General features: G+C 51.4%; 1 protein-coding gene across 1 annotated transcript in view; it reads right to left on the bottom strand.

Annotated features, from left to right (window-relative positions):
* Ptprn2 (protein tyrosine phosphatase receptor type N2) overlaps window positions 1–12,026 on the bottom strand; it is a gene marked incomplete at its 5' end in the record, with an annotated part of 831,187 nt that overhangs the window by 16,160 nt on the left and 803,001 nt on the right. The window contains 2 exons of the mRNA XM_045160998.1: window positions 7,959–8,023; window positions 10,388–10,441. Of these exons, the coding sequence (XP_045016933.1) occupies window positions 7,959–8,023; window positions 10,388–10,441 (119 nt within the window). The remainder of the gene's footprint in view (window positions 1–7,958; window positions 8,024–10,387; window positions 10,442–12,026) is intronic.

Raw genomic sequence — 12,026 nt, 5'->3', positions numbered from 1 at the left:
ACTGCATACTGCATGCATGCAATGTGCATCCATGTACATGGAACCCCACATAGCATGTTCACCTCCTGAGACATGCATGACCACATGCAAGGTCGCCCCCCACCCTCACATTGCACGCCTATTCCTAACCGTCCTGGCCTTCCGTGTTGGGCATTCATCACCACTTACATGAATGACTAGCTGAAGACTTACAGGAGTCATAAGCAGGGAAGGAATGCTATTTTCCACTGCCCTGGATAAATTATAATTTCCATTTCACAATGTTTCTGAGGCACAAAAGGAGACAAATTTGTACCATATTCATTTGAAAATCAATAATATTAGAACAAGACAAGTGGGCATTATATTTTGTTTCTTTGAAAAAAGTTCTAAATCATTGGTTGGAAGACACCGAGATGACCCCAGAGCTTTAAAAAGTTTAAGTGGGGCAGAAGCAGGGCTCTGTGAGTATGACTGTTCAAAGTCTCCACTCTGCAATTTTCCAGAGCAGGGAACTGTGTAAAACGCCTCACAGTCTTCTGCCAGCTTCTGGAACGTTTGCCCATACTCCACAGACACTTACTGCTTTGGCTTCTCCCACTGGACTGTTTAATGCAAGCTGATGTGGACATGGGGAGATTTTAGATGTGGATCACTAATTCAAAGTAACAGAGTTGACCCTCACTGCTGCCCCAAACACAGTAGCACCTTGATTCTTCTGGTGGATTTTCTTGCCAGTGGCCCAGGAACCCTAGTCAACCTGATGAGCCCAACTGCCAGCGCCCATTGATCAGGGCGTCACACACAAGGAAGGGCATCCTATGCTTAGGTAAAGGGGAGCAGTAATTGTGGCCCTGCCCCATAAACATCACCCTGGTTGGGGAAGGATGTTGGCATGAAGGATAAGCCCTCGGGCACTGCCCAAGTCCAGGGTGCCCACATGTTGAACTCTCCAAGACCTCTGAGCTGGAACCACTCAAGTCATGGAGGGACTAGCCCAGGGCGGCAGGGGGAGAGGCAATAACAGCCTGGGATGGAGCAGATAGTTGGGAAAGGAAAAAGGAGAAAAGGAGAGAGAGTAACTAGAACACGTCTGAAGATGGCATGTTGCCCTCAGCCCGCTGTCGCTGCTGCGTCTGTCACTGTATCGCAGAGGCTCCGTTGTCCCCAGCTGTGGGTGGCCACCCAGTTCCCCCTGCCTGAGTCTTCTGGGTTTCTTCGCTCCTGGGTGTGTGGGGCTTCCGGAGGTGGCAAAGCGGAGGACCAAGGCTCTGCCAAAGGTCCCCTCGTTTCCACACAGGCAGTGGTCACAGAGTGAGGCCCGTGGGGCTCAGAGGGTCTGGAGGGGGTCCAGGCAGACAAACCTAGACGGGCTCGTGGCGGCCATGGTTTGGAGAAAGCGCCAGCACGCGAAAGAGGAATCAGGGCGTGGGCTCCCGGCACGCCGAGTCCGAGAGAAGGGCCCCGTGTGAGGAGACATGCGGGGCAAACTCGTCTCCCCTTCCGGGCTGGAGGCGGCGGCTGGGCCCCGAGCTTGGTGCTCCCTGACGACACATTGTCCCATGGGGCCGAGAGCCATGTCAACGGACTCACGGGACAGGCTGCGGTCCCCGCTGAGGTGCGGTGCTCTGTCGAGCCATGCCCAATGTCCACCGTGCGGCTCTACAGGAGCCAGCCATGCCCCGGCAGCACCTCACTTCCGAGGGTCCCCTGCGGGCTGGCCCAGGACATACCTGGCTTCTGGGTTCCAGGCAGCAGCGATGCCACTCTCAAGGCTGGTCACATCTGATGCGGGCGAAGCGCAGAGGAAAGGTGTAGAAAGCCCAGAGGCAGCTGGAGGACCACGCGGAGCCCGACTGCAGGTCTCTTCAGAGAACGCCGATGGCTCCCCCTTCCCCCTCGCCCCTTACCTGCTCTGGGCTCTTTCTGGCCTAAAACCTTTTGAGGGAGAAGTCAAAGGCATCACCTCTGAAGACGGCAGGCGCTGTGACGATCACTTTCTCCTAGCATCTGTCTTCGCGGCCCAGCCCAGCTGACCAGCCTGTCCATGCAAGCCGGTCTCAGCCCCAGATGGGCCTTCGGGGAGCACAGCCTTGTCTCTGTGCTGGTGCGCGGATGCTGGGCTGGGCTGGTCCTCGCCTGCGGACCCCTCAGCTGCTCTGACCTGCCTGTATCCCAGCGTTGGTAACTTCCGGTCCTCCTGCCCTGTGGCTGCCAGGCCTGTACACCCTTGTACGGGCTGTCTCCCTTTCTGTGACTCTAGGCTCAAAGGAACAGACTTGCTGGCTGCCGTTCTGGCCCTTGTTTTCCCCTCCTGGCGTCACGTTCATTATGCCCAAGGCAGCCCCGTAACCTAGCCCTCCGCCCTGGGAACACGCTGCTGGCCGTGTCCTGGCAGCTTGTCATCGGGGTCTCCCGACTTCTTTGCGGGAGAGCTGGGCTCCACATCTGGCCCTGGCAGCTGGAGCTGTTTGGCCACCAAGCCTCTGATAACCTGCTTTCTCGGTTCACAGTGAAGCGGTCATGTTCCTTTTCCTCCTGTGAGAAATGGTCTCTGAGTCCCCCCTCAAGCTTGGCGACCACTGCTAGCCTAGGGCACTCTTGCCAGCGTGCTCCACCACCTTACAAGCCGCAAGATGTTGCTGGCCAAGGACAGAGAGCTCTCCAGGAAGACAAGTCCTTCTGTGTGGCTCACTGTTGCAGAGCCTGACAAGTTCCAGGTGCTCAGCAGACAGGCTGACATGGTGATGCTGGGCTTCTTTGGGACCCACTGGCATGACACCTTCATGGCTTAAGCTTGTGTTCACCCAAAGCATAGGTGACAGCGATTGTGACCACGTGACCATGAGGGACAGCAGGTTCCATGAGATAACGGGGAGGAGCAGCTGTAATCTGGGAGGTCACACCCCAGCCCATGGTGCAGCACGTGCAAAGGTCCTGTGTTGTGGGGCACTGAAGGAGCCAGTGTGGCCCAGAGGGGGGAGCAGCAATGGCAGCTGGCCAAGGCAGGTGTGTGAAGTTATCCTGTCTGAAATAACACACTGACCACCCTGGGAGGACACATTCTTTGCAAGTCAACTTTAAGCTAACTTAACATGGAGTAGGTGTGGTCCTTAACACATTCATCAAGCCATCTGACCTGATTTGAGGAAGACCACTGCCTACAGCGGATAGTGGTCTATGCCATATAGCTTATGCCCACATGTGATTGGTGATGCAGCTCAAAAGCATTTGTGGCCTTCTGTGGCTTGTGATCTCTCTTGCCCCCCAAAGACAGGCTTCTGCCCATTGCTCAGGCCTACTGTTAGAAGTCAACAGCTTGGGACTGGGGGCAGCTCAGCAGGTAAGAGTGCCGGCTGTGCAGGTATGAGGCCCTGCGTTCCAGTCAGGCCTGGCTATTTCTCCAGCTCCGAGGAGCTATGAGATAGGAGGTCACTGGGGCTACTGGCCAGCCAGCCTCACTGAGAAATGGACAGCTTCAGGCTCCGTGATAGATTCTACCTCAGGAAACAGATAGAAGAGTGATAATGTCCTCCTCTGGCCACCCCTGCACATGGGCGTGTGTATCTGCACATATGTGTATACACTGCACACAAACACGAAGTTATACAGTCAATATCTCTTACAAAAGTAGGAGTTGTCTTTGTAACCCTGAATTGTTTAGATTTCTTAAATATGACACTAAAGGCATGGCAATCAAAGGAAAAGAACATTAGGAAAATATTTAAACTGGACATGACAAAATGCTTTCGTGCAGCAAAAGAACATGATAAAGACAAGAAAACTCTTCTGAGTAGAAAAAGATAATGTACAAGCCAAACATTTGTCAAGGGACTAGGATTATTATTCATAATGCAAAAAGAACTCCTATAAAGCAAGTGACCCAACTCAAAAATAGGCAAAGGGTTTGAATCAACATTTCTCCCAAGATGATTTGCAAAAGGCCAGTAAACACACAAAACGCAGATGCAAGTCCCACTGCAGCGGGATGCCACTTCCTATACCCTGGGAGGGCTGGAACCAACGGTGAAGGCACACTGCACATGCAGAGAACCCAGAGCCCGTGTGGGGTCACTAGAGGTATAGAACAGTGCAAACCCAGTGCTGGCACCTTACCTAGCAGCTCCAGGCTAAGGTGTGCACTGAACAAGAACTCAAGACAGGGATTCAGACAGACACTTGGACATATATGTCTGAAGCAGTTCTTGTCACAACAGCCCAAAGCTGATGCCCGTCAACAGACAAGGCAAATATGGTACTGTGGACTGCGATTCATCCATGTAAAGACTGACATGTGCTGCACCATGGGTAAACTTGACGACCTCATGCTAAGTGAGAGCCAGCCAGTCAGCACACGACAGGCATGGCAGAAGTCCATGGGTTCGGCAGCACAGCAGCCCAGAGCGTCGTGACCTAGGATGGGTGTAGCATGTACTGCAAAAGGGACAGAGGACCACACATTTGCCCTGGGAGATGTGAGTCCCAATCTGCAGCTCTGCTAAACGAAAGAACTGGACTGCCCTGCGCATAAGCTGGTGTCCCGGAGCCACAGCACAGGAAGGCCTGGCTGGCCAGCCACCTGCCTGTAGCTAATCCGTGCGGAGCTCTGTAGCATCCCAAGGCTGAGGGACCCTCTCTTCATCTGGATGATGGTGACAGTCTGTAGCTCATGTGTCTTGGTGTTGGGCTTTTGTGCTGGCCCTGCCTGAGGGACGCTTAACTTCAGCTCTCTGGTGCCCTGCTATTCCAAGTAACCTTGCCAGGAGATCTCTGGGCAGCTCTACCTTCTGCCCGGCACTTTCCATAGTTTTAAGACACTGTGATGAACTAGAAGGAAACCCTGGGATGTGAGTGGGGAAAACAAGTTCCTGGAAACCAGAAGCTTAGAAAATGGTGCAGCTGGAGAAGCAAGACCTGGCAGCTGTGCGCCAGGCCCTTCCATGTGAGAACTGTTACCTAGAGCTAGTTCCAAGGCCAGCCCCCGCCCCCCACTGCAAACTTGCACCTACATTCCAGCCTCAGATCCTGCCAGAGCAGGAGTCTTGTTGCTTTGATTTCCAAGTACATCATTGTGTACTTGCTCATAAACCCGGCAGTGTAGAAAGAAGTTCCATTATTCCAGCTTCATTCTTCGGGCCCTTACGCCGGGCCCGAGGGCCTTAATCCCTGAAAAGCCGTGTGAATGAGTGCCGGTTGCCGCCCCGGTGCAGCTGGGCACTCTGAGCGCTCCGAGGAAGAGGACTCTGACGCCGCGGCCCTGCCTGCACAGGAACGCTTTGCACAGGCATTCTTTGCTGCTTGTGCAATTCATTCCTTTTGAGAATGGGAAATGGAAGAAAGGCTGCATGTCCGGGGCTTTGGGCCTTTGATCATTTGATGAACGCTGGGTCTGCAACGAGGGCCTCCAGCTTCTCAGGCCAGACAAAGAAGGCCTCGGCTGCCCAGGACAAAACCCTGGCGGCCTCTCGGGGTGGCGGCCTGGGAAAGGCCCACCTCAGCCCGCGAGGGGCCGCCTGCCCTTTGATCCCTCTGGAGACCCGGGCTGGGCCCCAGGTCAGGGGATTTCACACCGCAGCCCTGCCCCCTTCTCAGGGGGACAGGTCAGGATTGGAAAGAGGGTGACCGATCCCAGAGAGCCAGGAGTCTGCTCGCTTTGGCCCAGTTTCACATGGCTGGGCGCACGCTGTGAGGGCTCAGCGCACTTCAAATGGAATTTGGCATTACATGACGCAGTGGAGCAGGCGACCGGCCGGACTGGGTAACCAACCAGTTAGCTCCCCCCAGACTGGGCAGACTGCCCCTCATTTACTTCCCCAGGACATGAGCCGGGCCATTTAAAACTCGGGCCCCATCACATCAGCTTAGTGGTTGCCCGTGCTGGCCCGACCCTGGCTGGTACCCCTTGCACCTGCTTGGTTCTTTTTGGAGAAGCATGTTTCATGTGTAACAAATGTCTGCCAAGTAGCCTTTTATAGCACATTGTTTACAAACACAGCCATGAGAGGGAATGTTCTGTATAGTTCTGAGGGCATTCTGGTGTAATATAAGAAAAATACTTAGTTCATGAGAGCCAGGAGAGGGTGGATGATAAGGGAAGAAACATGGATTCTACTGATAGCTCTGAGCACCCAAAACTGCTTATTTGCAAAGGAAAAAGATATTTAATGAGACACAGCAGCATTAATGGACAAGAAGATGAAATTTTGAGGGAAAATGTTAGGATGCTGTTATGTTCTAAAAATAAAAATTATTAGAAGCAATATTGGAGTATTTGCTTGCCTCTGTGTCTCTCCACATGAAGCTACTTTAGGACCTCAAAGACAGTAGCACTGCTTAGCAGCCAGCAGAGGAAGCTTGGGCTCAGAAGTGGCTCCAGCCTGTAGTCCCTGGCTGCAGGGCTTCAGGTCACTCTTCCAAGCTCTGCTGGCCTCCGTATTACTCCGGGGGCCCCTGCGTTATCACTGCATACCTGTACCCGGGCCACTCTTCCCTTCTGTATGCAGACGTAGATGGATGTGCACACATTGTATGTGCACAGGTATACATGCTTGTGTAGGTGTGTGCAGGTCAGAGGATAACCCTGGATGTCGCTTACATCCTTTGGGGTGGGGTTTCTGGTTGGCCTGGAGCTCACCAACTAGGCTAGGCTGGCTGGCCAGCAAGGGATCCACCTGTCTGCATCTTCCCTGCACTGGGATTACAGGCGTGATACCACATGTGACATCTTTATGTGGCTTATGGGGATGGAACTCAATTCTTCATGCATGGCAGCACTTTATTGGCTGAGCCGTCTCCCCTTTCTTTTTGCCAAAAGGAAACAAAGTGAGGAAGATGTTAATTTTGGCACTGCTGCATTTGTGCAGCATATACAAAACCTCATTTCTACCATTAGGGTCTGCTCAGATGGCTGCGTGGAGGATGGAGTTGGATGTTCTGGAAGGTAGGCATCTCCAGGGTAGCATGAGGTTTTGCATACAAGCTCGTGTTTGGACAAAACACCTTGTTCACAGGAAGGAGACTGTAAGTGCCACATAGCTCTGGGCTTTCCAGGACCCAAAGGATGCCAAAAGGGGCCCTTTAAAGAGTGCGACAATTTTCCAAGCCAGGAAGGACTGGGTAGATACAGGCGGGGCTGCTAGGCCATCCCAGTGGCTCTACTCAGCTAGCTCCTGGGATTCTCAGTCACAGGTCCTGCTTCCCCTGACCTCCACTTTAGAGGCCAGCACTTACCCTGGTTTCTTACCTCTTCTACACAAGTAAGGTCTGGCAGAGCAAGTGCTTAGGCAATTTGGAAAATCCTGTCATGGGCAGAAGTGGCAGGGTGTGCGTTCATGCCAGCATTCATGCTCACCTTGCAGGCCACCTTGATGAACAGGCTCTACGTCCTGGGCCCCAGCACTGTGACCCAGCGGAGAGTCACACAGACAGACACATTAAGGAGGGACTTAGAAGGTTAGTGTTGGGCTGGGTCAGGCTTAGAGGCAGACTGCCTAATATGGTTGAGGCCGGGTTTGAGCCTAGTACCCATCCGGCTAAGGCTTCTTTGAGAGTAGGCAACATACTGATGTCAATATGATGGGCTTTTAGGCGGCAGTAGTCGGAAACCTGACTCATGTATTGTTAATGCAGTAGGAGCAGAAGGTCACACAGAATACATTAAGGACATTCTGACCTGCAATAACCTGAGGTAGTATTTGAAGGTCCAAGCCTGCCCTCTCCTTCTCTAGGCACTGACATCAGACCACGTGGGACAGACCCTTGTCACAGACCTACTGTGTGTGCGTCTGATTCTGTTGAAGACAAAGGATGAACCTCAAAAATAAACGTGCTTGCTGCAGACAGCCTTCACTCCATTCAGGAAAGGGACAACAATCGGCTAATTTTTTCCAAGGCCTCCTGTGAATATTGCACCCTGCGTTGCCATGGTAACGCCATCCCATCTCTGAGCCACAACAAAGCAGCCAGACTCACAGTCTCACCTTTGGCCATCTTATTGAGAACCATGTCAATCAGGACGTAGGTTCCGCTCCTGCCGGCGCCGTCACTGTCAACAGAGGGAGAGAGAGTGAAAAGGTGCCTATCCGGGGGGCGGCGCACAGCGAAGACAGCAGCCATTGCCTTCCTCATGCTCAAGTGCAGCTGGAGGGGAAAGGGAGACTGTGACAGAGGGAGGAAGGGAGGGCAAGAGGGAAGGATGGGAGGGAGCACAGAGGGCAGGGAGAGGACAAAAGGCAGAGCAGCACACACCCCCCCAGTGGGGAGAGGAGGGAGGAGGAGGAGGACAAGAAAAGGGGACTGGAAGGGTCTTGACCCTCCTTTTCTCTCCAGGACTGGCTTTTGTGCTCTAAACATTTGCTGTTTTCTCTCCACCCCTTGGCACAGATGTGGTCCATTTTTGTCAGGAAAACAACATGGAGGGACATGGAGTCAGGTGACCACAGCTGAATGCTAACAGTGGTCAGATGCTTCCCCTGGGAGAGCCGGGTGACTCTGAGCTGGAGGATACCTGGTAGAGTTGGCCAGCACAGGCATGCCTGCTAGGGCAAAGCTCTTGCCCTCACCTGTCCTGGACGTACATCCACCCTCTAAAAGCCACGCCCTCCCTTAGAAGCAGTGTCTTTCATCCACTACTTGATTATAAGAGTGTCCTCTCCTCTCTCAGCTCAGCTCACAGTTTACCACTTGGGTCTGAGTTGTATGGAAATCTCAGGGAAATTTCTTTCTTTGTGAGAACAGCAGCCTAGCATAGCTCTTTCTCACGAAGACTGAGAAGAGCCTTCTTCCCAGCCACATACACACCTCTAGCCTGTCACGTGAGTTTGCAGCGAGCTTGTTCTCATACCCCTGGCAACTTGTAAAGGGAGCACATGTCATAGTACATCCCCCTGCCCCAAGTCAGCAGCGAGTTTCAGGAAAGAGAGGAGCTTTCATTCAGTACTTTAAGCACCGCCTGTCTGTCAGGTGCCTGGCTGACTCCAGGCTGTGCTTCATGGCGAAGGGTCCTTGCACTGGCTCTCTCTGGTCTTTCCAAACAAATGGTGGAAAAAAGCTGAGGTTGCCAAGAGAAACTTTCCACACTGTTCTTTCACAAACACGCACCTTCACTATGCCACTGCAGAGACGCACAGCTGCCTTGCCATTGCAAGTTCCTCACTGCTGCGATGAGTGAGTGTGTTGGCTTTGCTCATGCTGAGTGTGGCTCACTTCTGCAGGGCCGACTCCAAATGCTTTAAGAAATACTGAAGAAATTTCCATCAAAATGTAATTTGTCTTGGTAAAAAAAAATGTTCTGTTCTACTCTGATGAGAAACCAGAGGCTATTTTCACTCTCTTCTCAAAGGCAGAAGCACGCATGCAGACAGACCTGCACACATACTTCTTGACAGAATGGACACATTTGGTGCTGTATCTCTGGAGTCAGATTTGCTTTTCATTCCAGGCAGAAAGGAACATTTTATGACAGTTCTAGGGAAATGGAATGTGTGTTCTTCATCACGAACAGGTGAATATGGAGTCCAGTAGACACAGCCATTGGGCTGAGCTGTTGTTGAGTAGACCAGTTCTCCCTGGTGTGGCTACTGCTCCTAAGTCACTGAATTTTGTATACCAAGGCTGAGCTTCATGGAACTGAGTGGCAGAGGTCTGTTCCCGTCTTTACCAAAGTGTCTGTGTTTAGCCCCAGGAACTTCTACCTGTGTGCCGGGTCTACTCTGCTAAAAGGCGCTGGTGGCCGGGACACAGCCATACAAAACCTACGGCCCATGTTTTGTGGCACCAAGAGGGTTATAGTGCTTCTTTTCCTGTTGCTGTGACAAAATACCTGACAGGAAGTAACTTAAGGAAAGAAGGGCTTATTGTGGCTCAGACTTGGAGGTTACAGTCCACCATGCTGGCTAAAGCTTGGGGCCACATTGTGTCCACAGTTAGGAAGCAGAGAGAGATGAATGATGGTGTACAGCTTGTCTTCTCCTTTTCATATAGTTCAGGACCTCAGCTCATGTGATGGTGCCATCCTCATTTGGGGTAGGACTTCCCACCTCAATTAACCTAATCTAGAAACTCCCTCAAAGACATTCCAGAGGTTTGTCCCCTAGGTGATTCCAGATTCTGTCAAGGTTAATCATCATAAGGATTTAAGAAAAAAATAAGGTGGCTGGGCATTTGGAAACAGGTGTCAGAACATGTAGCAGCGCCTGCTGGAAAGAAAGCGCCCTCCCCCACAGCTAGCGGGGTGAGTGACGCAGATCCACAGCTTTCTGTGGCCCAATGGCATGGCATCTGTGGTTTACCTTAGAAACAACAGTTAGATAGCTTCACTAGGCAGTCAGAAAGCTTGGTCTCTATGCCAACTATACCCATTATGTTCTGAAATAGCAAAAACTGAATCCACGTTAAAAATCATACTTGCCTGCAATGAACAATTATGGGACAAGAACGGCCCCTGTAGCACTTGTTTACTTTTCTGAAATAAAAAGAGATAAGAATTACAGCGATGCACCAAGACTGTTATCCAAAACAAATAACAAGCCACAACACAAAGACCATACAGTGAGATAATATTTTGTAATAGCCTGTTAGACAAAAAAGAAATAAAAATAAAAAATTGCACATTTAATCTCAAAGATTTCCCTTGTCAATGTTAATGTATTAAACACACTTAAAGACTGTTTACATGCCCATGATGCTTTTTTCCCTTACAAGTATGAGGTCTAGGGTCGGTGAACAGACTGCTAGGAGCCGGGCTTACACCCTGTACCCTCGCCCTTCCAAGACCCTCCACCCTCCCTGATGTGTACCTGCATGTGGACTGGCGATTAGGCCTCTGCTGGATTTAGAGACTGTGCATCATATGATACGGACTGTAACACTACCCTGTCACTTAAAAAAAGCAGCACCCTAAAGACCCTGTTTGACCTGATGGTTTAAGGAGTAAGTAAGCTCAAGTCAGTCTTTTCCATTTCTCTAAATTGGACTAGTGGTCATAAACTTACAATGAGATATATTTCAGGCTTTGCTAACCCAGCCGTGTTTAAATCAGGTGTGGCTGATTTCAACCCACAGCTCTGTTTTTCTCCCCTTAATTCAGTGAAATAGCTAAACATGTTTCCAGAGCTCATCAAAGTTCTAATAAAATATTTCTTATAAAGACGCGATCTGAGTTTGCTGGAAGGAAAAAAAATAATGAGTGATGGAGATGTGTTCTAGAATGTGCTATATGAACTCCTGCAATATAAGACTCAAATTAAGAAAAGTGACAAGACAAGAAAAATGTTTTCCCTTGAATTAGTAATGGGAAGACGTCATGTCTCTTTGCAAAGGCATGCCTCCGCAGCTCAGTAACAGTGAATGGAGAGCAGAAAGAAATTCAGTCAGCTATTGGCTGCAAGACTAGAGGACCAGGCGGAGAGAGGAGGAGGCGCGTGTCTTATGGCCGAGAAACCGTAGAGACTTTAGTATCACACAGACCCAATATCAGAGGCCCCCTTTCTTTCCCACTTCCTTTATGACATTTCTGGAACGAGGTACTTCTGACAGAAGTCTGAACCCCACAATGGGGCCAGCAAATGGGAGTTGGAGGGGAGGTTGCAGAGACCGGATAAGGCGAACCCCCTATGGACAGGTCATGTTCAAAGACCTGCTCAGCCGCACAAGACCTGTGGCTGTTCACACGTCGACACCTGCAGCATCCCGGCCTGAGGACCATGCAGGCAGCTCTACACCGGGAGGGCTAAGAGCAGGCTAAGACGGGCAAGCCCCGCCACGGCCCTTTCTTTGGCAGCCTTTCGTGGCTGTGGGAATGCAGGCTTGGGAAAGGTGAGAAAGTAGACACGAACTTCCTAGAAGCAACAGCACTGAGCTGCCAGGAGGCCTTGAAAAGTCTCAGTCCCTGGACAATAATCAGGACAGAAAACAGACCTACTTTCTTCGACTGCTAAAAGCTCCCATTCCTGACTTCGCTCCAAGCTCTGACATGGCAGATACCAGGGCCAGGGCTGCACAGGAGGCGCATGCAGCTGCAGAGCCTGTGCGCAGACCTGGGGGCGGCT

This window comes from Jaculus jaculus, chromosome 10 (genome assembly GCF_020740685.1).
Source record: "Jaculus jaculus isolate mJacJac1 chromosome 10, mJacJac1.mat.Y.cur, whole genome shotgun sequence".
Classification (NCBI taxonomy): Eukaryota; Metazoa; Chordata; class Mammalia; order Rodentia; family Dipodidae; genus Jaculus; species Jaculus jaculus.
The sequence above is the reverse complement of the archived record's forward strand: the minus strand, read 5'-3'. Positions and strand labels throughout refer to the sequence as shown.